Consider the following 23,674-nt stretch of genomic DNA (forward strand, 5'->3'; position numbering starts at 1 on the left):
AGAGACTATGCTAGAGGATCGCTTGTGAAGACGGAAGACGAAACGCTCCAACGACCGTCACTGGCGGTAAGAAGGAACTGGAGGCAGGGCCCTATATGCGGCACCATGAAGGCACGACTCCAGGGGGCTCCACAGCCGACCCGACGGGTGTTGCTAGGGGAAAAACCTTTCGGCGACTGTGCATGCGGTGTGCGCACGCACACCTAATTGGAATCGATATGAGCAAGCACTTGAAGAAGAACTGTGCTCCAGGACTAGGGGGAGGGATCATAAACCCTTCCATGAAGTGCTGTGGAGCCAATATGCTTTGGTGAAACACAAGAGTGTAGCAAATCAACCCAGAGCTTCCTTCTAAAGACAATGAGGGGGCTGAATGCACACAGCAAGAGGCATGTACTCCTTGACAGGACCAGTGCGGAGGGATAGCTCAGTGGTTTGCGCATGGGCCTGCTAAACCCAGGGTTGAGAGTCCAATCTTTGAGGAGGGCCCATTTAGGGATCTGTAGCAAAAAAAATCTGTCTGGGGATTGTTCTTTCCTTGAGCAGGGGGTTGGACTAGATGACCTCCTAAGGTCCCTTCCAACTCTGATATTCTATGTTTGTTTTTTCTTTCTCCTGCTGGCATACCCACTTCTTAGACTGAAGAGGCCACTTAATAAAAGTAGACAGTAACTGCCCTTCCATTTATGCTTTCATATTGCTCTTATGTATATTCTATAGGTGGGGCAGGTACTGAAGTTTGTTAAGGTTGTCAAACACTAAGACAGTTTTCAAATCACTTATAATTTTGCCAGATTTAAACTGTTCAGGCTCAAACCCATATGGTGTGTCTGCTTTAGGCTGAAATGTTTTTGAGTTTCAGCAAAAATAAACAAACCAAAATAGATCAGCAGTTTCTGGGAATGAAATTAGGGAAAAATATGCTGTTATACAACTCTTAATGAATAGGTTGCAAGTTGTTGCTTTATTTATTTTTGGAAGCTCCGGCTTCTCTAAGATTTGGAACAAAGACTTAAAATTCAGATGGGGGCTTGCCCTGGTTTCAGGGATGTGTCTTTGGCACTCCCTGCGAAGATCTGGCCAAGTTATAAACCTTCTAAAAATCTGTTTGAACAGGCTCAGTAGTGACTTATTGAAGTTTTACTGCTAAAATTTTCAGAACAGTTTGTCTGCACTGAGCATACTCCAACCCAGGCCACTGACTAGGACTTTATTTGAAATTGCTGCTTCTGGCTGCTATAAGATGGATACAGGAATTGACAACTGCTGGACTGTTTCTCCAATATTCTCAGTTCCTCCTCCATATTCCTTATGGACATTCAGACAGTGTGGAGGAGGAAGCTACCTCAACTGAAGGAGTGAGGGGACAAGAGTTAGTATTGGGTTGATGGTGGGGTAGATGGGACAAGGGGCACAAAAAATGGAACTGCCCAGATAAAGAGAGTGGGAGGTGGGGGTGAAACAGGGGCTGAACAACTCAGATTGGGGAAGAAGCTGAAGGGCATGGAACAGGGTTGCCTGAGCACTAGTAGGAGAAGAGACAGTGCAGGAAGAGGAGGAGGAGTTGTGGGGAACGGGGATTGGCTAGACAAGGAGACGAGAGAGGAGAGGGTCGGTGTGTAAAAGAGGAGGGCTGGGGAGGAGCATTGAGGGGAGACTAGAACTGGCTGGGAAATGGGTCTGGAAGAGGGGCAAGAAGCCCCTGGAGACGGGAAAGACTGGGATGAAGAAGACTGGGACAGGTTGAAAGGGACTGGGCAAAAGGAGTCACACTCGCGGGCAACAGGGGAGAAAAGAGCCTTCCTATTAGCGCATGCTCCTCTCCAGAGCCTGGAACTGAACCGAGTATTCCAGTGTCTCACATTCCTCTGCTGTCAGCAAATATCCATGAAACTCAATGGAGACTGTGTCATCCTTCTCTAGTGATGGCTCAGGTAGAGAATGATGGCCTACCACTGCTGTTAGTTACTCCGTTAGCTCAAGAGTTAATAGTTTGTATGATGGATCTAAAGCTTCCAGCCCTGTTGATGAACCACATGGATGTCAATATAACTCTATGTGATGGAATTAGTTTTTTCAGGTTTTTTTTTTTTTTAAACCTAGCAAATTACACACACACAAAAATCCACCCTGAGCTGCTTTGTAAGGCTCACATTCATTCATAACTCTCCCTCACTTACAAATCTCTCATACCGGCCTTTAAGTTTACAAGTAAGCCAACTAATAATGATTAATAGAGGTGTAACTGAGGAGATGTATATATTTAAAAATAAATCGAATGCAAGTAATATGGTCTGACCAATCTTCACCCTGACGACTTGCCTGGTACATTGTATCTTTCTCCCATCCTTCATTGTTTTCAAAACTGTTAGTGCTTTGGGGCAGGGTTGGTTTCCTTCTGTATGCCTGAACACATACAGGGAGTTAATGTAATATAAACGATAGTAAAGGGATATGACAGAGTGCTGAGTTTGGAGTACCTAAAGTGCAGCTACATCACGGGTGAACTGCTGTATGAACAAAGAGTAGGTGCGCCACCTGCAGTCATAAAAGCTACCATTCTGTGTCCCTACAATCTTCAGTGAAAATGGGTTTAGATTTCATGGTGGAAGATGAATTGTGATTATTTTCCACAAAAGCTGCTATAGGGTCAAAAGAAATTTTCCGTGTTTGTAGATGGAGCCTCTATATGATGACGATTTGACAGGGCTTTGGAGCGGAGCCCGGAACTGGAGCGTGGAGCAGCTCCAGCGCAGTGGAGCTGCAGGTTTCCCCCTGGAGCTGGAGTGGAGCCAGAGCACAGCTCCAAAACCCTGTCCTTATTTGGTGCCTAATCTGTGCTCATGAGTTAAAAATTTGGTTCTAAGCAGTAACCATGCAGCGCCACATAGAGTGTGATGCCAAGGTGTGATCTGGAACCATAAATGAAGTACTGTGAGATGGTGTGTCTGAAATATGTTTTGTCCCATATTATTCATACATTTGTCCTTGACCTCCTTGAAATATGCAATTTGTGTATCTTCAGTAGAGGGGGCAGCCAGTGAGGTGACCACCCTTTGTCTTTGTAGAAGGGACTTTGTTTACAGAATCTGACCCCATTGGTTTGACAGAAACAATACCACCACAATCAGCAAGTGATGAGCTGAGCTGCTGAAATTGACAGGCTGCCTTAGCACATGGACACCCCAAGGAGCGCGCCCTGGCTGCAGGGGAGTGGAATGACTCTGTCCTGCCCCTGCCAGTGAGCTCTCTGCTAGCTCAGGATGTGGGGTCCCACGCTCTGAACACCCCTCGCCCTGCCGCAGCCTTGCCTCCGCTCCAAGCCTAGGATGACCAGATGTCCCAATTTTATAGGGACAGTCCCGATTTTGGGGTCTATTTCTTATATGGGCTCCTATTACCCCCCCCCCCAACCCCTGTCCTGATTTTTCACATTTGCTGTCTGGTCACCCTATCCAAGCCCCACAAACCTACGTGCCTGAGGGAGTGAGGTGTGGGGGCCGCGCTCCTCCCAGCGTCAGGGCAGGAGACCCCATCGCTCCCTGGAGGGGGCGGCCCATTACCCCGCTGTGCAGCGGAGCTCCCCGGGCCGTGCGCAATACCGAGGCTGCGCTGGGATGGGTGCGGGGTGCGGGGCCATAGGGGGCCCGTTCTGGTTGTCGGGCGGGAGGGGCCGTGCATGGGGGGCTGGCAGAAGAGGGGATCCCCACCCCTTGCGGACCGGCCAGGCTCGCGCGAAGCCTCGCGACGCCGTGAATGACAGAGCGGCCGGGGTCTGACAGCCGGTTCCACGGCGCAGTCACGCGGCGGCTGCGGCGAGGACCCGCCCCCTCCCCCGCCAGTCACATGACAGCAGGGCGCTGTCGGGGGCGCGAAAGGCTTCCGTCCGGTGCCCCCTCCCGGCTAACCCCGAGGGTGCGCCCGTGCCCGCCGCCATGGTGCTGGAGTCGGTGGTGGCGGACCTGCTCAACCGCTTCCTGGGCGACTACGTGGAGAACCTCAACAAGTCTCAGCTCAAGCTGGGCATCTGGGGGGGTAAGCGCGGGGCGGTGCCTGAGAACCCCGAGCGCCGCCCGCCGTTAGCTCGCAGCCCTGAACGGGATGCTGCCCCCAGCGCTGCCTGCACGGGCTCCGACCGTTAAACCCCCACCCCACCCCCCTGCCTGGACTGCCCCTTCCCCAGCGCGGCCGCGGCCCGGGCTGGGCCTGTGGCCGGGCTGCCTCCCTCCGCGCTGGACAGCGCCCGAGGCAGGGGTTCTGCTCTGTCACCTGGGGTGCCGAGTTACTGGGGCGGGGTGCAGCCAGCGCCCCAGGTGTCCCCGGCTCTGCCAAGCCCCGGGACAGCCCGGGCAGCGAGGACCTGGAGCTCGGTGTTTGCAAATGGGGAGGGGGCTGATAGGGGAGGATAAGTTTGGGGTGCCTGGTTTTTGCATGTCCTCCCCCCGGGTGGGGGCTGGGTATGGGTGCAGGGTGTAGAGAGGAATTCAGAATCCTTCTCCCCTGTCGGCCCCTGCCGCAAGAGGAAATTAACATTGTAGGTGAGACACACAGCGGCCAGATACCGGAAGTCTCGCCGTAAAAAAACAAAAACCACGAAGCAAATCCTGGTTTAGGTGGTAGCTTTTGCGGTGAGTTGTTTGTTCTGTTGGGCTGGTCTGAAGCAAGAAGCTGACTGAGAGGAGGGGCAATGAGATCATTAGGCCAACAAGCAAAACAAGTTCTTCTTTAAATCAGCTAGTCTGGGGAGCATTAAAGGAACTATGTTGTGTTGGCAGAAAAAAGTGGGTTGTATATATGCATGTGTTGCAATGGCTGGGAGATGTGGAAAGTCTGAGTTGCTGAGCAGTACCTGATATATTTGTGGGACAATACTGTTGACGTTAACTTGGTAGTAGAGGAATTGAACATTTTAAAACATTATCGTAATAATGTCTGAAATACTTGTCACTCTGTCTGGCTTGACTCATGACAGTGAGTGCTTACCTCAGGGCAGACACTCCAAACTGGTGGTATGTTATAGACTTCATAGACTTTAAGGTCAGAAGGGACCATTATGATCATCTAGTCTGACCTCCCGCATGATGCAGGCCACAAAAGCTGGCCATGGAGCCAGTAACTCCTAAAGTATTACAATTGTCTTATAATGGAGTCATAGACTGTCCCCTTAGACAATCCAGTCTATCTTGCTGCCCAGGCAAGATGGACTATGTGATAAATGCTCACTTATACCAGAAATCACAAATATTCCAAATTACACCCAGTCCCAAGAGACCAGTCACTTACCCAGGTCAATTTGCATCCTAGCTCTCTCACAATGCTGTGTAGCCAAGATTATAGTAAACTAACTAAAGGTTTTTAGCTAAGAAAAGGGAATGAGAGTTATTGAGAGGTTAAAGGAGGTACAAATATACATACAGTTGAGGCACTATCTAGAATTCCAAAATGTAACAGAGATTTATTAAACTGCCAGTTTCCCAAAAGTCATTAGGGCTATTCGGAGTAACTTTGGGGATCTTCATCTTCTCAGTGGGTTGTTCTGCCATGTTAAAATCCAAGCAGTCCAGAGATGAAGTTTTTCCTTGTGTCCATATTTACAGCATCTCAAAGAAACCAGCTGACAGTAACAGTTCTCACGCAGGTCTCTTCTTCAGGTCTCCTCTTCACTGTGTGGAGGGAGGGGGAAGGAATGCATTTGAAGTCTTTGGTCCTTGATCTCGTGCAATGGATCATTTGTGTTTAATGAACAGGATTTAAGATCTTCTTGTTAGAGACCGTTAGTTGCATTACACAAGGCTTCTTTCTGGTTTGATGAGTTATTTAGTTATAGGGGTATATACAATGTAAATGTTTGCTATTACAGTCTAACAGGATACAGATAAGTGAAAACAATGCCTGCAGCATCCCATTAGTTTTCATGAAGTTAAACACCACATACATTCCTATATATGTAATAGTCACTTTGATCTATATTAATAAACAAGTGAATTTGCCTGGCTCCCAGCTTCTGAGTTTGTCAGTTCTCATCTGATTCCTACACCTTGCCCAGAGCTGGCACTTGGCTTACCAGCATCACATAACTCATCCTCTGTATTTATTTCTGTGCTTATACTATGTGTGGTGCTTTATTGGGCCAATAAAATGGATGGAACTCCTGCTGTAAGGAGTTTTTTTGCTTTACTGCATACTTTTTCCCCCTTGTTGCAGTGGTAAGTGCTGTATGCCTGCGAACTTATTGATTACTAAAGTCATATTTGTTGTAAGCCATGCATATAAATACAGTACAGGGAAGCTGGTTATATATGTTTCCTTCATTATTATGTAATCCTTTGAGCCTTCAACTCTCTTTCATTTGGGAATGATACTTTAATTCTGATGCGTAAGGCAAGTGGAGTATGAATAGCAACAAGTGTTTGAAATCTAGCAATTTTTAAAATAAGTTTACAATAGTTGCAGGAACTAATCTGCCACAGGATGCCCACGCAAATTTTAGTGTGTGTTTTTTTTTTTTTTTTTTTTTTTTTACAATTCATATATTTCTGTTAAATATGTTTGTTTTCCTATTGTTAAAAGACCCAGTAAAACAAGGGACACCGAGAGACTATGTAGGTGATTTAGTGCAACTGACAACATACTCAGTGCTGTCAAATGAACAAAGTAAACAAACTGAAAAAATACTAATATTTTTCTCTTACTATGTTATCTTTTAAAACAAAAATAGTAAAACACACATACATAAACCCCTGTCACATATATACCTTTTGCAATACTTAATTTCTCCAGGGGTATCAGAGTTATTGATGTTCCCCCGCCCCATCTCAGAAAAAATGCCTCTTTCTATTTTGTTAAATAATACTGTAGTCCTACTTATTTACAGGAGTATTGATAATTTTAATCTTCTGCTTTGTAGGTAACGTGGCACTAGATAACTTGCAGATAAAAGAGAATGCGCTGGTAAGTATCTTAATATAATCAGTGGCTTTTTAGGGTGCTTTTTAATGGGTTGCAATGATCAAGCTATATGGTATAAAACTAATGACTTAGGAATTGGATTTTTATAATCCTTATTGTTCAGATTTGAGTTCTGGTGCAATAGTAATACATAGAAGCTTGAAAGGATAAGAAAAATAAGATTTCAGTCTCACCCTCCAGCATCGCTACCCTTCACATTTTGAATGGTATTGACATACCTTTTTTGAAGATGATTTAAAACAAATTGCACTTGTAGACTACTCTTACCACCTTGTTGTAAATTCTTATTCCCTTCCATAACAAATTAATATAATGAACTACTTTATTTTGACTTCTACAGTCATTACATCTTGAATAGTTAAAACCCAAGCTTTTATCCTGCATGTGGATCTGCAAGGGAGGGTCCTTGTGCCTGTGCTGACTCCAAACAATTTCTATAACTGGGCAAATACTTGGACCAGCTTTACTTGATAGGTGTTCTGACAGGTATTTATGTAGTACTGAGTGAATCCTACTGCAGTATCTAAATATGCCTCTAGCAAAGTTCCGCTAAAGATAATAATAACCTACAAAGTATTGAGAAAACACTTCAGATGCTTTCTGTATCACCCTGACATAGTAACTAGCTTTTCTCTTCTGACATGAACGGGGACTGGCCACTTGAGTAGGTGTTGCACATGTTGCTGAAGCAGCCGGGCTGGTCAGTTTAGCTTGTGCCTTTGCAAGTGGGCAGCTTTTCACTATTGGATTTGATATAGAGGCCTAGGAAAACTTGTAGTAACTGAAATGTAACCCTAGTAAAGCACGTTATTGCTCTTTGGAAATTTCTGTAGCTATAGGCAGGGGCGGCTCCAGGCACCAGCGCAGCAAGCGCGTGCCTGGGGCGGCAAGCCGCAGGGGGCAGTGTGCCAGTTGCTGTGAGGGCGGCAGTCAGGCTGCCTTCGGTGGCATGCCTGCGGGAGGTCAGCCGGTCCCGCGGTTTTGGCGGCAATTTGGCAGCGGATACGCCGAAGGCACGGGACCGGCGGACCTCCCACAGGCATGCTGCCGAATCCGCGTTGCCAGCAGACCTCCCGCAGGCATGCCGCCGAAAGCCGCCTGATTACCGTGCTTGGAGCGGCAAAATACATAGAGCCGCACCTGGCCATAAGTTTTATTGTACTTAGGAAAATAATACTGAAATTATCTCTTTCCTAGCTGAAGGAGGCTATCTTGCTGTTGTGTTCTATTACTGCTAGAAATGCCAGTCAAATACATAAAAATAAAAAAACGTTTTGTTAAACATTTAAATCTTTCTTTGTCTGTAAGAAAATGTTACTTATGATCTGTTTGGAAATTATTACTCTTAATCACCTACCTACTTTGGAATCTTTAATATGTATTCAAACTGATAAATTCTGAGAGTTTCAATTCAAGGACCACGTCAAAACTGCTATTTGAAAAATAGCATCTGTTTTAGTCATGTTGGCCTTCTGCTCTGCCTGTAACCACTACCTAATGCTCCCTTGACTAGTACTATTTGAAATATGAGCCCAATAGGCAGTACTTGGGCCTGCCTGCGGCAATCTGTATTGTCAAAAATGGATGATATTTAATTAATATATTTGATTTTGTATGCAGTAGGGTAATAACAATGGAATAATCATTCTCCAGTATTAATGTAATCTGTGTGGAACTGATCTGTTCTAGATTTAATACTTAGATTAGATTTAACACATTTGCTTAGCATTTGGTTTCTGTCATACTTTAGGTTGGTCATTTCATGTAACAAAATTACTAGTACTACAAACTGCTATTCTACCTTGACTCAGTAGAGAGCAGATACACCATTCCACTTGCTTTCAAGAGATTCAAAAGATCCTGCATGTAATAGAGCTCTTATGCTATCTTTTGGGTTCTTCTTTAGTGTATTTACAGTACATGATCATGGTTAAACAGAACTTCTGCTTTACAGTTCACGTACTAACATAAGTGTTCCCAAGGCAAGATGTATTGTCATGTAATTAATAACAGAATAAGGGCTGAAAGAGAAGTAAGACAAATTAGAGAGAACTAAAAGTAAGCACTGCTTTACTGAAGTTGGTAGTATGACTACAGTACCTTTAGGCTTCAGTGGATCTGAGCAATAGGTAGGTATTGTAAATGAAGGTTAGGTTTGAACTGCATGTTCAATTATAAGACTGTCCCTTTTAATTATAGCTACAAGTGTAACTATTTGAAATAAGTGTAGTAATAAGAAAAAAGAAAGTGGGAAGAGGAGACTAACAGGGCATTACAATAGGAAAGTGGAACACTGCTAGCACAAACACAATACCAAACCGGGATGATAGCTTCCTGAATGGTGAGAAAAAAATGAATGATGTGTATAATTAACTTTATTCACACATGCTCCTTTTCATATATTAAAAATAAGATTTTTTAATGAAAAATAAAGCTGACTAAAGCTTCAAATTGAGCTTTCTGAACAAATAACTTATAATATGAACTTTTTTAGGAAGGAATGACCACTCAGAAGAGAGGGATAAACTTTAAAAGCACAGTGTATAGGAAGTACACACATTGTCCTATGGGACTTCAAGTACACCGTGAATTAATATGCAAATATAACATAAAGGAATTAAAATATTCCAGACCTTTTGATTGCTTTTTAAACAGATGATGAAGTAAGAATGAGTTGCGCTAGATTTCTGTCAGTGGTCAACTTTAAAATGTTATTGACTCTTCTCTGCAATAATCAAAACAGAGCTTTTGTTCACTGCTATTTATTTACACTGATACTTAGTTTTCCATTCTATCTTGTTTTTTATCTATTCAAGAAATTGAGGGTTTTTTTTCTCATTTAAAACTCATCCCTCTAACAGCCCATTATCTTAATTTTGGACCCATAGTGATTTCAATAAGAAACAATTAACATCTTGCCTTTGTTTACACCAAATACAAGTTGGTAAGTTTTAAACCAGAGACTTTGTTTCTTGATTGGGGGTGAAGCTACTTCTTCGGGGAGTTTTTCTGCTTTTTCTTACCAAATTGTAATGGGAGCCAGGGCTCTATCATCTGTCTCCCAGTTAGTGGGGAGAGGTGGCTAACATCTGTCTCCTTTGTAGCAATATATTCGATAGCTTGTATTTAATCTTTGAGATTAAGAATACCCCCAGGCTCCTGAATCTAGCAATTGATATTAAAAAAGTATCAGAATAGTAAGGAGTTTCAGAAATTAATTGGGAAGTTAAAGAAACCCCATGTCAGTTAAGACATGCCCAGAAGTTGGCAAATACTTCTTTTAATGTAGAAAATTGTGAGATTGTAGACTTGAAGAAGATATATTCTGTTTGAGAGTAGTTAAAATGAATTTGAATGAGTATGATTAAAACTTTCTTATTTAGACACATTTGGTTCCTCTATTAAGTGGTGTTGGTATTTGTTTCACTGTCTACTTTGTAGCTTAGGTTCTTGATTGTGTTTAATAAACTGTCCTGATTGCACAATAGTAGTATCTTCCTTGTATGGGTTTATAGGTCTACTCTGCCCTTGATACTTGGCAGGGAGTCTTGTGTAGAACTTGTCTTTGCTATATTAATAATACAGTATTACACCTAGCTCTTCTTTAGTGATTTTCATCAGTAGATCTCAAAACACTTCATGATGTATTTATCCTACAATACCCCTATGAGGTAAGGAAGTGCTTTTTCTCCCCATTTTACTGATGGGGCACTGAGGAACAGAGAGCCACCTAAGTGACTTGTCCAAGGTTGAGCAGGAAGCCTGGGGGAGCAGGGACCTGAACCTGGGTCTTGCAAGTCCTAGGTTAGTGCCCTAACCACTGGAAAGTTGAAGAAAATATTTTTGTTTCCTTTTAAATACCACAAAATATAAGACAATAGTGGTCATTTTTCTTGTGTGAATAGTGGAGGTTGTGGGTGAATAGTGAAGGTTGTGGGTATCACAGATTTATACAATAAGTTCTCTAATACCCCATTTTCAGTAATAGAGACTATTTTATAACCAGGTTCCTGTCAGTCTGATTATTTTCTAAGCTATGTGGTGTCAACTTTACAGAAGAAAATTTCACTATAAACTTATTTTATAACTTTTTATACAATATATTTATTTAGAACTTAAATGACTTCTTTAGATCATGGTCTTGTGAGCTGATCCATGTGGGTACAGGGATCTGCCCCCCTGAATCAGTTTACAAGATTAGGGCTTTAGTGTATGGAGGTTGCTCATTCAGCTTCTGACCTTTCAGAAAGACCAAATCCTGGTTCCTGTCAACTCTGATTTTAATAAACTAATATATTTGAGATTTGCCACTTACCAACTTCCATATCATGTGTGTGGGGATTCTTCTCTTCACTGAGGCTCCAGTTCAAGAAAGCATCTCTGTTCAGGAAAGGGCATGCTAAGACTCATTGAAGTAAATGGGATTTAAGCAAATACTTAATTTAAAGCATGTTTTAAGTGTTTTCATGTGTATGTTTTGTCTTAATTATTCAGATTACACTAGAGCAAGTTCACCTTTTTTGCAGAGACGTACTTCTTGGATTTGATGGCTATTATTAACTTTTGTATAGAAAAGTTATTTTTGTAGAGTGACTTGAAAACTAGCTGTTGGCATTTGCTGAGAGAATTATTTATCTGTAAAGAATAAAAGGTTATGCTAATAACTTTATATGTTGCATGTCAGATTGAGGGGTGTGTGTGTGTGTGTATATATGTATGTGTACACACACACACACACACACACACACACAAGTAATTTAGATTCCACCTTTTTTTGTGCCATAAAGATCTGTCTATTGGGAAAATATCTGATTTTTAACCTCTCTTTGCCACATGGTCCTACTTGTAACTAATTAGTTTGGTCTTCAGTTTTATGAACATCATTTTAACTATTATAATCTACAGTACTTGATGGAAGTTTATTTTGAGTTTGTCACACTAATTTCCTAGTTTGTAATTTCACAATTATCACTGTTACTACATTCTGTCTCAGTCTGAAGGAATACTTTTGCATAAGGCAAAATTTCCTTGTCAAAGAAAAATAACTAATTGAAAATCAGTGCTAAGATTGCTAGGATACCCTGGGTTCTACAGCAGAATAAGCTGATCTTAAAAGTAGATGATAGCTCTGAAATTTAATGGGTATACTGTTACTTTTCTCTCTACAGAGTGAACTGGATGTGCCTTTTAAAATAAAGGTTGGGCAAATAGGTAAGTAAATACTTCTTACTACACAAGCTGGGATAACCTAAGCTTTCACTTTGAAGAGGAAGTTAAAGCGTAAGTCTTAATGCTGAACTGTTTTGCTCTCAACTTTCCTTATTCTTAGGCCTCGTCTACATTGGGGGAGGGATCGACCTCAGATACGCAACTTCAGCTACGAGAATAGCGTAGCTGAAGTTGACGTACCTCAGGTCGACTTACCTCGCGTCCTCACGGCGTGGGGTTGACTCCCGCCGCTCCCCCGTTGACTCCGCTTCCACCTCTCGGCACGGTGGAGTATAGGAGTCGACGGCAGAGCGATGCGGATCGATTTATCGCGTCTACACTAGATGCGATAAACCGATCCCTGAAAGATCAGTCACTACCTGTTGATCCGGCGGGTAGTGTAGATGTACCCTTAGAGTTCCCTTAAACTGACCTTTGAGTGCTTGATTTCCATGACTGACTTGCTGTGTAGATGTCTTAACATTGATTCCATAGCAAGTGTTGAAATCTTGCCTGAATGACAATAAAATCCTGTTCTAGTATACCTCTGCATGTCATTCCTGAAAAACCTGTCAGTAGGGATCTTGCTAGCAGATATGTGGGGTCAAACTTGAGAACTGGTGTGGACAAGCTGAATATGAAAATGTTTTCTTTTCATATACATTAGATACATTATTTCTGGTAGTGGTCACCAGTATATTAACACTGTGCTGCGGTAAAGAACCCACTGCAGCAATATATGCCTTGGTAATGGTCCCACCCTCTGATCTGGAGATGTCTGAACCTGAACGCAGATCTTTAATGTTACATTGTTTCCCCATATATTCTTATCACTTAAATAGCTTTTAAAAATTGTTCCCAGACCCGAGGTATTACAGCATTGTCTGTTTCTGAGTAACTCCCCACCCACCCAATTTTAGTCCTTTTTTAGTAGTTGCCACTGCTTACATAGCTTGAGGCTTTTGGGGCTCTGGAAAAGTGAAGGGATGTACTTCTCAGAAGTTGTCAAAACTAGAAATGCTCATGTGCCACTGAGGTAACCAAAAGTGGACATCTGGTAAATGCCTGCTTTATCTTACAGTATCAGTAATATTTTTCAGTGTTTGAAATTTAGTGCAAAATAAATTAAGCTCTAGGCTTATTCAGTTTTTTGCTTTGTAGCATAAGAAGCTGAATGTGTATTGTATTTTGGTCTGTTTAGATAAACTTACTCTGAAGATTCCTTGGAAGAATCTGTATGGTGAGGCAGTGGTTGCAACTCTAGAAGGCTTATATCTGCTCATTGTTCCTGGAGCAAGTAAGTCATCAAATCATAGTGAAATAGAATAATTCATGGTGCAAGAGAAGTAAAACTACTACTATCTGATGATGCTATATGGATAAGTACAAAATGGAACTGTTAACTAATGTAAGTTACTCGTAATGTAAGTTAGTTTCCAGAGAGAAACATTATTAGAATACTTTATTTTTAGCCAAATATTGGCAAGTGAAGAAACTTGTTGCTTTTACAGGCTGCCTTGTCCCTACATTTGTTTCCCTATCCTTTGTCAACTTGTGAACCAAAAACCCTCTTAAACTTGCTTATCCTATCTTCTATAGGTTTTTTCCAGAAAGGACTAGTTTAACAGGCTGTAGACTTAGGCTACATCTACACTAGAAGCACGAGAGTGGTGTAGCTACACCGCTGTAGCGCTTCTAGTGAAGACACTCTAATCTGATGGGAGAGAGCTCTTCCGTCGGCTTAATTATTCCATCTTCCACAAGAGGTAGTAGCTATGTCAGCGGGAGAAGCTCTGTGTACACTGGTGCTTAGGTCAGTATAATTTACATTGCTCAGAGGCGTAGATTATTCATACCTCTGAGCGACATAAGTTATACTGAAGTAAGTTATAATGTAGACAAGGACTATGAATTTATCCTTTTACAGGAAACCGGGTCTAACTTCTAACCATTGAAAATGGTAAGCTTCTTGATCTTGCATTTTTTCTCTGAGGATGTGGTTAATTTCCATGATCCTTAGCTACATTAGGGGTCTTATGAAACTTAAAGTTTCTGATCTTGACAGGAAAAGCAGTAAATTCCTAGATCCTTAAATGCTGGTTTAATAGAACTTATAACCTTCACTGTCTAATTTTTTACCAACTGCACTTCAATGGAAGAGTTTTAATTCTCTTAAATCATAACTGTCTCATTGATTTCATAAACCTACCAGGTGCAACTTGTAAGATCAGTAAGTTTGTCAGTTCCATTATCCTTACATTTCTTATAGAACTTTAGAAGCTCCATGATTTAGTGGGTTTGGTGCATGAAGAACTCAAAAGAAATAGAAATAGCTGCATTTGATGGCACATGGATCTTGTGTCTTAGAGATTCATATGAGTTGCCAATTCTACAGGCTTCTGAGTGGAACTTAAGTCAGAGTATCGAGAAGGACTTGTGGACCTTGTGAAGTCCACCAGCTATGTTGCATAGTGTAAGACCTGTGAGCCATTGAAAGGAGGATTCACAGAGGTTGAATTTTGTCATCTTGTTTGTTGCGCTTCAAAATGCGATAAATAAGTTTGGAAAGATTAGTGTTTTATCATAAATGTTGAAAAACGTTTATTTCTCTATACACACACAAGCTGACGAAAAAGCATGTCCATCAGTGATAACTGAAATTTATAAGTAGGCAAAATAAGAAAAATGCTGCTTGAGAAATTCTTAGTTTGATTTAAGCATATTTACTTAGTATTGTTTGACATGTGATGTTGACAATTTGTGGTTTAACAGTTTCAATTTTTTGAATCTCAACATCTACAGTCATTAAATAATTGTCTGACCCCTTCATTGTCTGATGCCCCTTCATAATTTCCTGCAACTGTGAAAATTTAAATAGATAAAAATAGAAAAAAAGTTCAAAAGCCATAATTTTGCGCGTTTGAAAATTTATAATGATAATCTAAAAAATGCCTAAAGAAAATTGATATCCATCAAAATTATATTAAAAATATCTAATTCTGACAAGCTTCTTCATAAATCCTGAGATGAATAATTTGGTGCTGATGGTAATTCTTCTCTTTTCAGAAGATTTTGCAAAACAGATAAATCTGGTCATGAAGGATTTCAGCTATTATAACACTTGTGCAACATATTTATTTAAAAGGTCCACACCTATAGACAGGTCAAAGTGGGTCTGAAGGCCCACCCTTGTAAGAATCCTTGAGGGATCTATAATGTGGCCATCTTACTTTGACAGCTAGCTCAAGTAACACCTGTGAAATTTATAAGCTCCCTGTATTACAGCTTGTCTACACTCACATCTAGTCCTGTTTCAAAGAGGATGAGGTCAGAGTGTGTTAACAGTTAGTCCATGGCAAGCTAGTGTAGGGTAGATTCATGCCCCAGCTTGCCGTGACCTAAATGTTTGTGTAGGCAAGCCTTTGGGTATCTTGTAAGCTTCGTATTAGTGAGTATTCGATACAAAATATTTATTATGATTTAATTAATTTGTATTAATATTAATTATATGAGTTTATATTAGTATGCTTTTATTTAATTTGTGTAGTTGTATGTTGAATTAAACATGAAATATATCCTAATTTTTGTCTTCTAGGCATTAAATACGATGTGGAGAAGGAAGAAAAATACTTGCAGGATAATAAGCAAAAAGAGCTATCAAGAATTGAGGAAGCTCTGCAAAAATCAGCAGAGAAAGGTACTGTATGTGTACAAAATTAATTAAAAGTTTTGGGGACTTAGACAATACTGTAGAAGTAAGAGAAACCTTATTCTATGACTGACTTCACAAGTGGTACAGCTCAACATTTTAATTAACTGATGTAATTTTCATGCTTTTAAAAATAATAATTTCTGTAAAACTTAGAGATGTAATCCTGTGTGTTTACTCTCCAGTTACTTATTTTGTAACTTCCATTAGAAATGTGAAGTTGAGTATCTGATATACAATGTATGCCTTACCTCAAACAATAGTAAAAATGTAGATCTTGATGCAGCTGTAGAATGACAGCCTTTTTGTTATCAAATATGTTTTAGCTGTGGATGTTGGTATATGAACATATGTTTTGGAAATTCTTGCAAGCTGAGTTTTGTTAAGGGTAAGGAAATATTGAGCCTACAGGAAACTGGTAACTTTGTGAAAAATGCTGTAATTTTGGTGCTATAATAAGTAAACTTATATTTGCAGTTTTTAATGTTAAACATCCGATGTTTAGTTTGGTTTTGATTTGTGCTGTCACATCTGAATATTCTAGTCAGTGTTAGAATAATGGTTAATAAATAAGAGGACCATTAAACAATTGCAAGACACAGGAAAATGATGAAGTAAAATATAATGTCGCCACTTAATTTTTGGCCCAGGTCAGTAGGGGCTGTTTTATGGATAGCTGTTTGGCTTCATGGATGGATGTTCAAATTGCGAAAATCACTAGCATAATTGGTACCTGTGCCTCCCAGTCCTGATAAAGGTCCAGGATTTAATTTAAATAGAAATGGGACTATCATCTTACCCTCTACCCTAGGTGGCCCATCTGAGTCAGGGGTGAGACTCATTGGCTCGGTAGCATGAGGACTCTTGGACTATTGTTGCTTATATTGTGCCCGTTAAGATAAATAGGTGACTGCAATTTACAGGGGTGCAGATCATTTAACTTTCATGACAACTCTAAAGTCAGTGAAAATTAAATAACACTTAAAAACATCTTTAGAAATAACTTTGGAGTACAGTCTCTTTGAAAATTCAACACACAATTTTCACGCTTTATTCTCTTGTTCCTGTTTTTTGTGCTACTTTGAAATGCAAGCTAATGTTTTCCTTAAACTGCACATGTTTGGCTTCCATTTACAGTGAAGAGAAAAGCCCTTATTCATTGCACATGTTCTTCTAATATTCCAGGAACTGTAGAATTAATGGTGAATTCATGTAATACTGATTGACAATCTTATCACTTATGTCCATTTGGCCCAAAGAATCATATGCATAAATAAAAATGATCAGCGTTACAGACTTGACTACTACATAAATTACAACTGCTGCTCATAAGATCAGCAGAACTATGGTAGAATGGGGCAATAGTGCCAGGAAAATTAACAATTGCCTATTTTCTATGTTATGTACTTAATTCATCTTATAATACTGTTAATGTGCAGCTTTCTGAGGGAAGGCATCACATTGTTTTATTACTACAGAACCAGCTGATGCTGTCTTGGTAACTGGATATAATTAGGGTTTGTTTATGCATTTGGAACAGGAATATTGTTTAAGAAATTATGAAAGATGAGGCTTTCATAATGGCTATGACCATCAGTAAATCATTTGTATTAGAAGGGTTTGATTGGACTACTGAAAGAAATGTGAAGTATTACATATTTAATTAGTAGCTTGATTGTTTCATGAAAAGACACTAGCTCTGAGATTCTATGTTGTGTCTCTAAGAGGTGCAGCCCTGAATTTGCAGTCCGGGCGAAGGGAAGGCCAATGAGGTTTTAAGATGCCTTTGTGCCATCCTGATCCTGGGCTGTTCTGGGAGTTGGAGAGGCTCCTGTTGTATCTTAGGCAGCACTGGGGGCCTGTCTAAATTATTGTATATCCTATGGAGCCCTATAGGTGGTGCTGGTGCCCGGAATCTCTCCAGTGCTGTGGCCTTGCTTCTGGCATGCTCCTTCTGCCCCTGGCGCAACCCCTCTTCTGGAGCTTGCCAGTGGCTGATTGAGCAGAAGTATTACAGCTGTTTTGCTGAATGAATCTCCTTGACTGCAGCTAGGGTACAAGGCTTTTAGGGCTCATTTATGCCACTCTGGACCTTTTACACAGCGTAAAGGGCCAGAGTAGAGGAGTGAATCTCATCCCATAGATGTTGTTCCTTCAGTGCTATACAGTGTACCACAGATCCAGTGAATATGTATTTAAGAGCCCATGGGAGTATGTCAAGGAGAGAAGTGACTGTTCTTTGGGGTGTACGTGGACTCCTGGCTCTCAACATGCTTTTCATCAAGATGCTTTTCTATTTGCTAGTGTACATAGTGCATGGCAAAAATTATTTTAAGTGAGAAGCCTATTACTCCCTAGTTACACATTAAGAGAAGCTCTTCATTGGCTTAAAAAAAAAAACTGGTGATTTTTAGAAGTAGTACTTAAACTCATACCCAGTTTCCATGTAGTTATATAGCTAGAGAACTCTTGCCCAGTTACAACAGTCAACTGTTATATGCCACTTGTGGGGAATGCCAGAACCCTCTGGGGTACAGTTCACATGGACATCAGTTTACATGAGCGTATCTATTGGACAAGCTTTACAGGCTGGCTGTTTAAGCCTGACACTTTTGGTTTGAAACTGGAGCTTTCCTTCTCCAAGGTGAGCTGCCTGCCAAGGCTGATGAATCTCAGCCGCCCTGTGAATACTTACTTTAAGCTGGTCTTTATTTGCCTTGACATCCTCGTCATAGGGCCTAGGTGGCATTTGACAGAGGCAGCCAAGCCACCAGCTATCTCACCATTCCCTGCTGAGAGGTGTTGCCAGTTGGTCTGCAACTGCTTCTTAAATATTTGCAGCTGTCCTGCATACGTGCAGGACGTTCCCCTATCAACCACAAAAGGGCACACTTGATGGGAGTTGGTTGCTCCATTCCAGAAGTTACATAGCTAGAAAAGTGATACGCAGTGTTTTTTGGTGATAGGGGGAGAGGAGGAAGGAGACAGACCACCTTTGTATATAGGTGTGTTGGGTATTAGATAAAGAATTAAAGAAAATGAGACTTGTATATCATGGGCAATACAAAAAACTGCCACAACCTTTGCCCATTGTGTTACCAGCGTTAGCTTAAAACTACTTGCATATGTGTTAAAAAAGCCAAAATTTAAACAAGTAATTTACATGCATAAAAAAGCAAGTTTTTCAAATAAATCATTTTGCAATGTCTACATTTATCTTCTAATATCAGGAAAGGATTATCCTTGTATTTACATGGTATGTAAATCTGCTTTGACGTTTAAAGATTTCGTTTGCTCTGAAATTTGAAAGTAGATTTTCTTTAAAAATTGTGTTTTTGGTTATTGCTGACATATGGATCAAGGCACTCATTCAGGAGACACCATATATGGCTTGGAGAGCTTTGTTTGCAAGGATAACAAGCCTGGTGGGTATGCATGGTTCATTACCTTCTTCCTTTAAAAAAAAAAAGAAAAAAAAAAAGAAGCTTAATGTATCATTGACAGTATCAGAACTCACATACTTTATTGGCAAGCAGTGAAATTTAGGAGGTTTTGGAAACAAGATATTAAGTAACATGTCATTGAGAGAAGGTTGAAAATAACATACTATGTTACTTGAATGTTATGAGAGTCCTGCTTTCAAAAGAAAGATAAATAGAAAACAGTGAAGTCCGGTTCTACTCTCAAGTGTCTCTAAAAACAATATTGTTGATTTTCTCAAGGAACGTTCAAAGACACAGATGGCAGTTGGGCACCCAAATCCCATTGACTTAAAGTGGGAATATCTCGCCTGCTATTGGTGCCTTTGAAAACGTCCCCATCAATTATCATTATACTGTATTCTAACCATGTTAGTTAAGGTCTGTCTGAACTGCTATTTCAAGGCCAAGCTGTACTACTGCCTTAATAGTGCAGCCAGTCTTCTTTCATGAGGTGGCCATTAATCGGCCAAGTCCTTAGCTGTTGCAAATGGGCATAGTTCCATCAAAGCCAATGAAACTAAGTGGATTTGCACCAGTTGAGGGTCTGGCCCCATGTTTCTTGTAATGCGAGATGACATGATCATGTTTTGTGTCCTCATATAACCATGGTATTTAGCTGAAAAGTTCCAGAGTCATATGATGTTTGATTAATTCAAGGAAGTTGCCATATATTAGTTGAACTTCTTAGAGTTAGTTTTTTGTTTTTAATGCAATCCATTCGCCTCTCTCCCACTGCTACCCCAAATAAGTCAGTTTTTGTCTACTTAACCTTGAGGCTGTTGAGATTGGGATTGCTGGGTGACAGTGCTACACTGCTATTTACCTATTATGTTCTTTACAAAAAAGCAAGCACTTAAGACTAAGGAAATTTATTAATAAGGATTTAGGAAATATTCAACTACCCATATAAGAATTGCCATACTGCATCATACCAGTGATTCCTCTTAGCCACAGTCAGGCAGGAGACTGGACAGTAATAGATGACTTTGAGGATGGTGCAGAGAAGCCTGCATTAGACACTAGTGAAATAGCTTTTGCATTGGGGGAATTTGTTGGTAATCTCCTCCAGCAGTTGATGGTTCATTTAAGCCCTAAATCTTCAGGGCATTAATCTCTGTTTAAAAAACAAACAAACATCCGATCTAACTGTGGATGTTCACATGATCTGTATGTATCTAATATCACTTAATATACTACTACGTTATCGGATGATAACATGTGACTATGGATTCCACAGGTGAATCTGGTTTTGTGTTTAAAAAGAATTTGTATCTTGATAAGTTTTAAATGCATTTTGAAATTTCATTGCATGACCCTTTGCTCTTATATTATGAGAAGGGGCCAAGTACAAGCAGATGTGTGACCTCTTTTGTACCATTAATTAATTTGTACACCTAATATATCTTCTTTTTATTGCTGTATCTCTTGAAACTAAACAGTCCTTTTACAGAAATCTTTCTGTGTTTCTAACCATGATTTCAAGAAATATATCTCTTTCTGCACTTAGAGATATGGTGATCAGATCAGAACATACCGTAGTATTTAAGGTGTAGGTATGCCATTAGTCTTTATATAACGACTTTTTAACATTTTCTATCCTATATTTTTTATGTAGCCTAGCAATTGTATTTGCTCCCCCCCCCCCTTTTTTTTAACCACCACTGTGTGTTAAACAGATAGGAGAGATTTTAATTGAGCAGTCCCCAGTGATGTCCAAACTCTTTTCCCTGTATGTGGCTAAAGTTGATGTAGAACCAAGCAACATGTAAGAATATTTGAAGTTAATCCTTGTAGCAAGCATTATCTAACATTAGTCAACAATGGATTTTTCTGTCAATAAACAGCAACTTTGTTAAAGCTGACTGAATTTCCTTAATCTATTGTAGCCTTGATTAACTTAGATAATTTTTTAATTACAAAATTGGTAACCACACTGTTCATCCTCTTTCCTGGATCATGAATAAATATATCAAACACTAATACAAGTACAAAAACATTTGTTTTAATGTGGTTAGTTGAAATTGTCCATTATTACAGTTCTCAGACTTAGTGGCTACTTAGATCACCCTTAGCACTGTGTACTTGATATATTTTTCCTGAAAAAGAAGCAGGTAGCATAACCCTACTATTATAACCCCAGATACACAACTATATAAAGCTGGAGGTAATGTTGAGAGAACGTATCAGTCATTTAAAGGTAAAAGAATTACAAGAATATTTTAACTATCCCCAAAATGATAATTTATTAACTCAGGAAATTCAGAATTAAGGTTAATGTTAAAAGCAAACAGATCCAGAATTCTAGCAGACAGCCTTAATTCTGCTGTTTTGATGTCATAGGGCTGATGGAGGGGGAAATGAAAGACTAATTTTTGAAAAACTATTTTAATCTAATCTGGGAGCACAAACAAAGCTACTAAGGAAAGAATATTATTTATTTTGGCTCAGTTCCTTCATTACTTGACCTGGAAAATGGACCAGTGCACTTTTTATATTTAAATTAAGGGGGCCAAAATGGCAAGGAACAAGATACTGGAATTTGCTTCCAGTTGTGAAAATTAGCCAGAGGCTAAAAATGAAAAATTTAAGTTTTCTTCCTGGAGCATATGTCTAGTTTTCAAAAAGTGTCAATTTCCACTCACGTTTTAAATTAAATTATTAAATTAAATTAATGGAGATATCCTATCTCCTAGAACTGGAAGGGACCTTGAAAGGTCATCGAGTCCAGCCCCCTGCCTTCACTAGCAGGACCAAGTTCTGATTTTGCCCCAGATCCCTAAGTGGCCCCCTCAGGGATTGAACTCACAACCCTGGGTTTAACAGGCCAGTGCTCAAACCACTGAGCTATCCCTCCCCCCCTTTACTATTTTAACACTTGAAAACTGCTTTTTACAAGTCAATGTCAAATTCCACCAAATAGCTGTGTGGTGTAATTTTTTTTTTTTATTTTATTTTTTGGTAAGCAGGTAAAACAGTGAAACTGCAAAAATTTCAGAAAGGAACCTCTTTGAAGTTTTTTTTATATCAAAAATATGTCAGGTCAGTTTTCAGGGTACATTCTAGTTGTCAATGGAAGGATTTTTGGCAGTGGTTGAGTTTAAAGCAGGGGTGTGCAAAGTATGGCCTGCGGGCCGGATTCGGCCCACCAGCCATTTTAATCCGACCCTCGAGCTCCTGTGGAGCGGGGTCTGCTACTCAAACAGTTAGGTTTTGCAATGAGTGTCTATATCCTTAGTGTATGTTTAAGGTTGCAGCCAACTTCCCCTATAGCATCCTATGATGCAACCTTAACTATGGAGAGGATGCAACCTCCCCATGATAGAGAGAAGTTAAACAATGTAACTAAGAAATACATTTTTCAAGAGATGACACTTTCCAGGAGGAAATGCAATATATTAGTTAAGTCCTGGTGGTAGAATTAAAATTCACTTACTCACTAATTCATTAGCCTAAACAAGAGGCTAATGTAAGTCTTTCAAGGCACAAAACTGTGACACCACAAATTATTACAGAGCTCAAACCAATTCCTGGAAAGTCGTCATCTACTGTCCTGCACAGTGAAGTAATGTAATTAAATGACTTCAATTTCAGAAATATGAGCTGGAAGATGAATTTCAGTAAATTTAAATAGATTTATTTAGCAGCCATTATTGTGCATTGAAATAGCATGTTTAAACTTGAATCTCAAAGGATTAATATGTATACATGGTACACTGGGTGTATATTTAGCCTTACCATTCTTAAAATGATGATACAAAAAGCATGGAAAAATTATTTTTGTGTTCTTCACTTGATCAGTGTAAGAAGAGCAGGGATAAATGCACAACGGGCATACAATGAATAGCTCTCACTGAAACCATTTTAACCTGTGTTTTGTGACCCCGCGAGGCAGGAGTGGACTTGATGACCCATCCATATGTAAATGTCTGTTATTCTCCACTCAGTGCATTTAAGTAACTGCTTGAAGTATTGTATTGGTTCAGCTTTTTGTGTCTTTGTCGATTGGACCAAAAAATAACTGTCAGAGGCCATTTAAAGGATGACAGTTTTGGATGCTAACAGGTACACCTTTCACATGTGGAATTCTACTACCCTTTTTCAGAACAAAAACATTGTTTCTCTACTTGTGAATTTTGTTTTGTCTCATCACACGTTTAATGGCTCCTACAATATCTTAAATTAATTACATATGGTCATAGTGAATCCTGATGTATATGTTATATGTGGACATGCATATGTTTTTAAGCATTAAACTTCCCTCTCTCCCCCCGAGTATAACATCCAAAAAGCTTGAAAACTGATACTA

At 40.1% G+C, this 23,674-nt stretch overlaps 1 protein-coding gene across 1 annotated transcript in view; it reads left to right on the top strand.

Moving 5' to 3' along the window:
• Nucleotides 1–3,894: 3,894 nt before the first annotated feature.
• VPS13C (vacuolar protein sorting 13 homolog C) overlaps nt 3,895–23,674 on the top strand; it is a 191,515-nt gene continuing 171,735 nt past the window's right edge. Inside the window, exons 1-6 of the mRNA XM_065412581.1 lie at nt 3,895–4,035; nt 6,908–6,951; nt 12,138–12,180; nt 13,379–13,474; nt 15,773–15,874; nt 19,249–19,311. Coding sequence (XP_065268653.1) covers nt 3,936–4,035; nt 6,908–6,951; nt 12,138–12,180; nt 13,379–13,474; nt 15,773–15,874; nt 19,249–19,311 — 448 coding nt within the window. The 5' untranslated portion in view covers nt 3,895–3,935. The remainder of the gene's footprint in view (nt 4,036–6,907; nt 6,952–12,137; nt 12,181–13,378; nt 13,475–15,772; nt 15,875–19,248; nt 19,312–23,674) is intronic.

The sequence above is a fragment of the Emys orbicularis genome, chromosome 10 (assembly GCF_028017835.1).
Source record: "Emys orbicularis isolate rEmyOrb1 chromosome 10, rEmyOrb1.hap1, whole genome shotgun sequence".
In the NCBI taxonomy this organism is placed as follows: Eukaryota; Metazoa; Chordata; order Testudines; family Emydidae; genus Emys; species Emys orbicularis.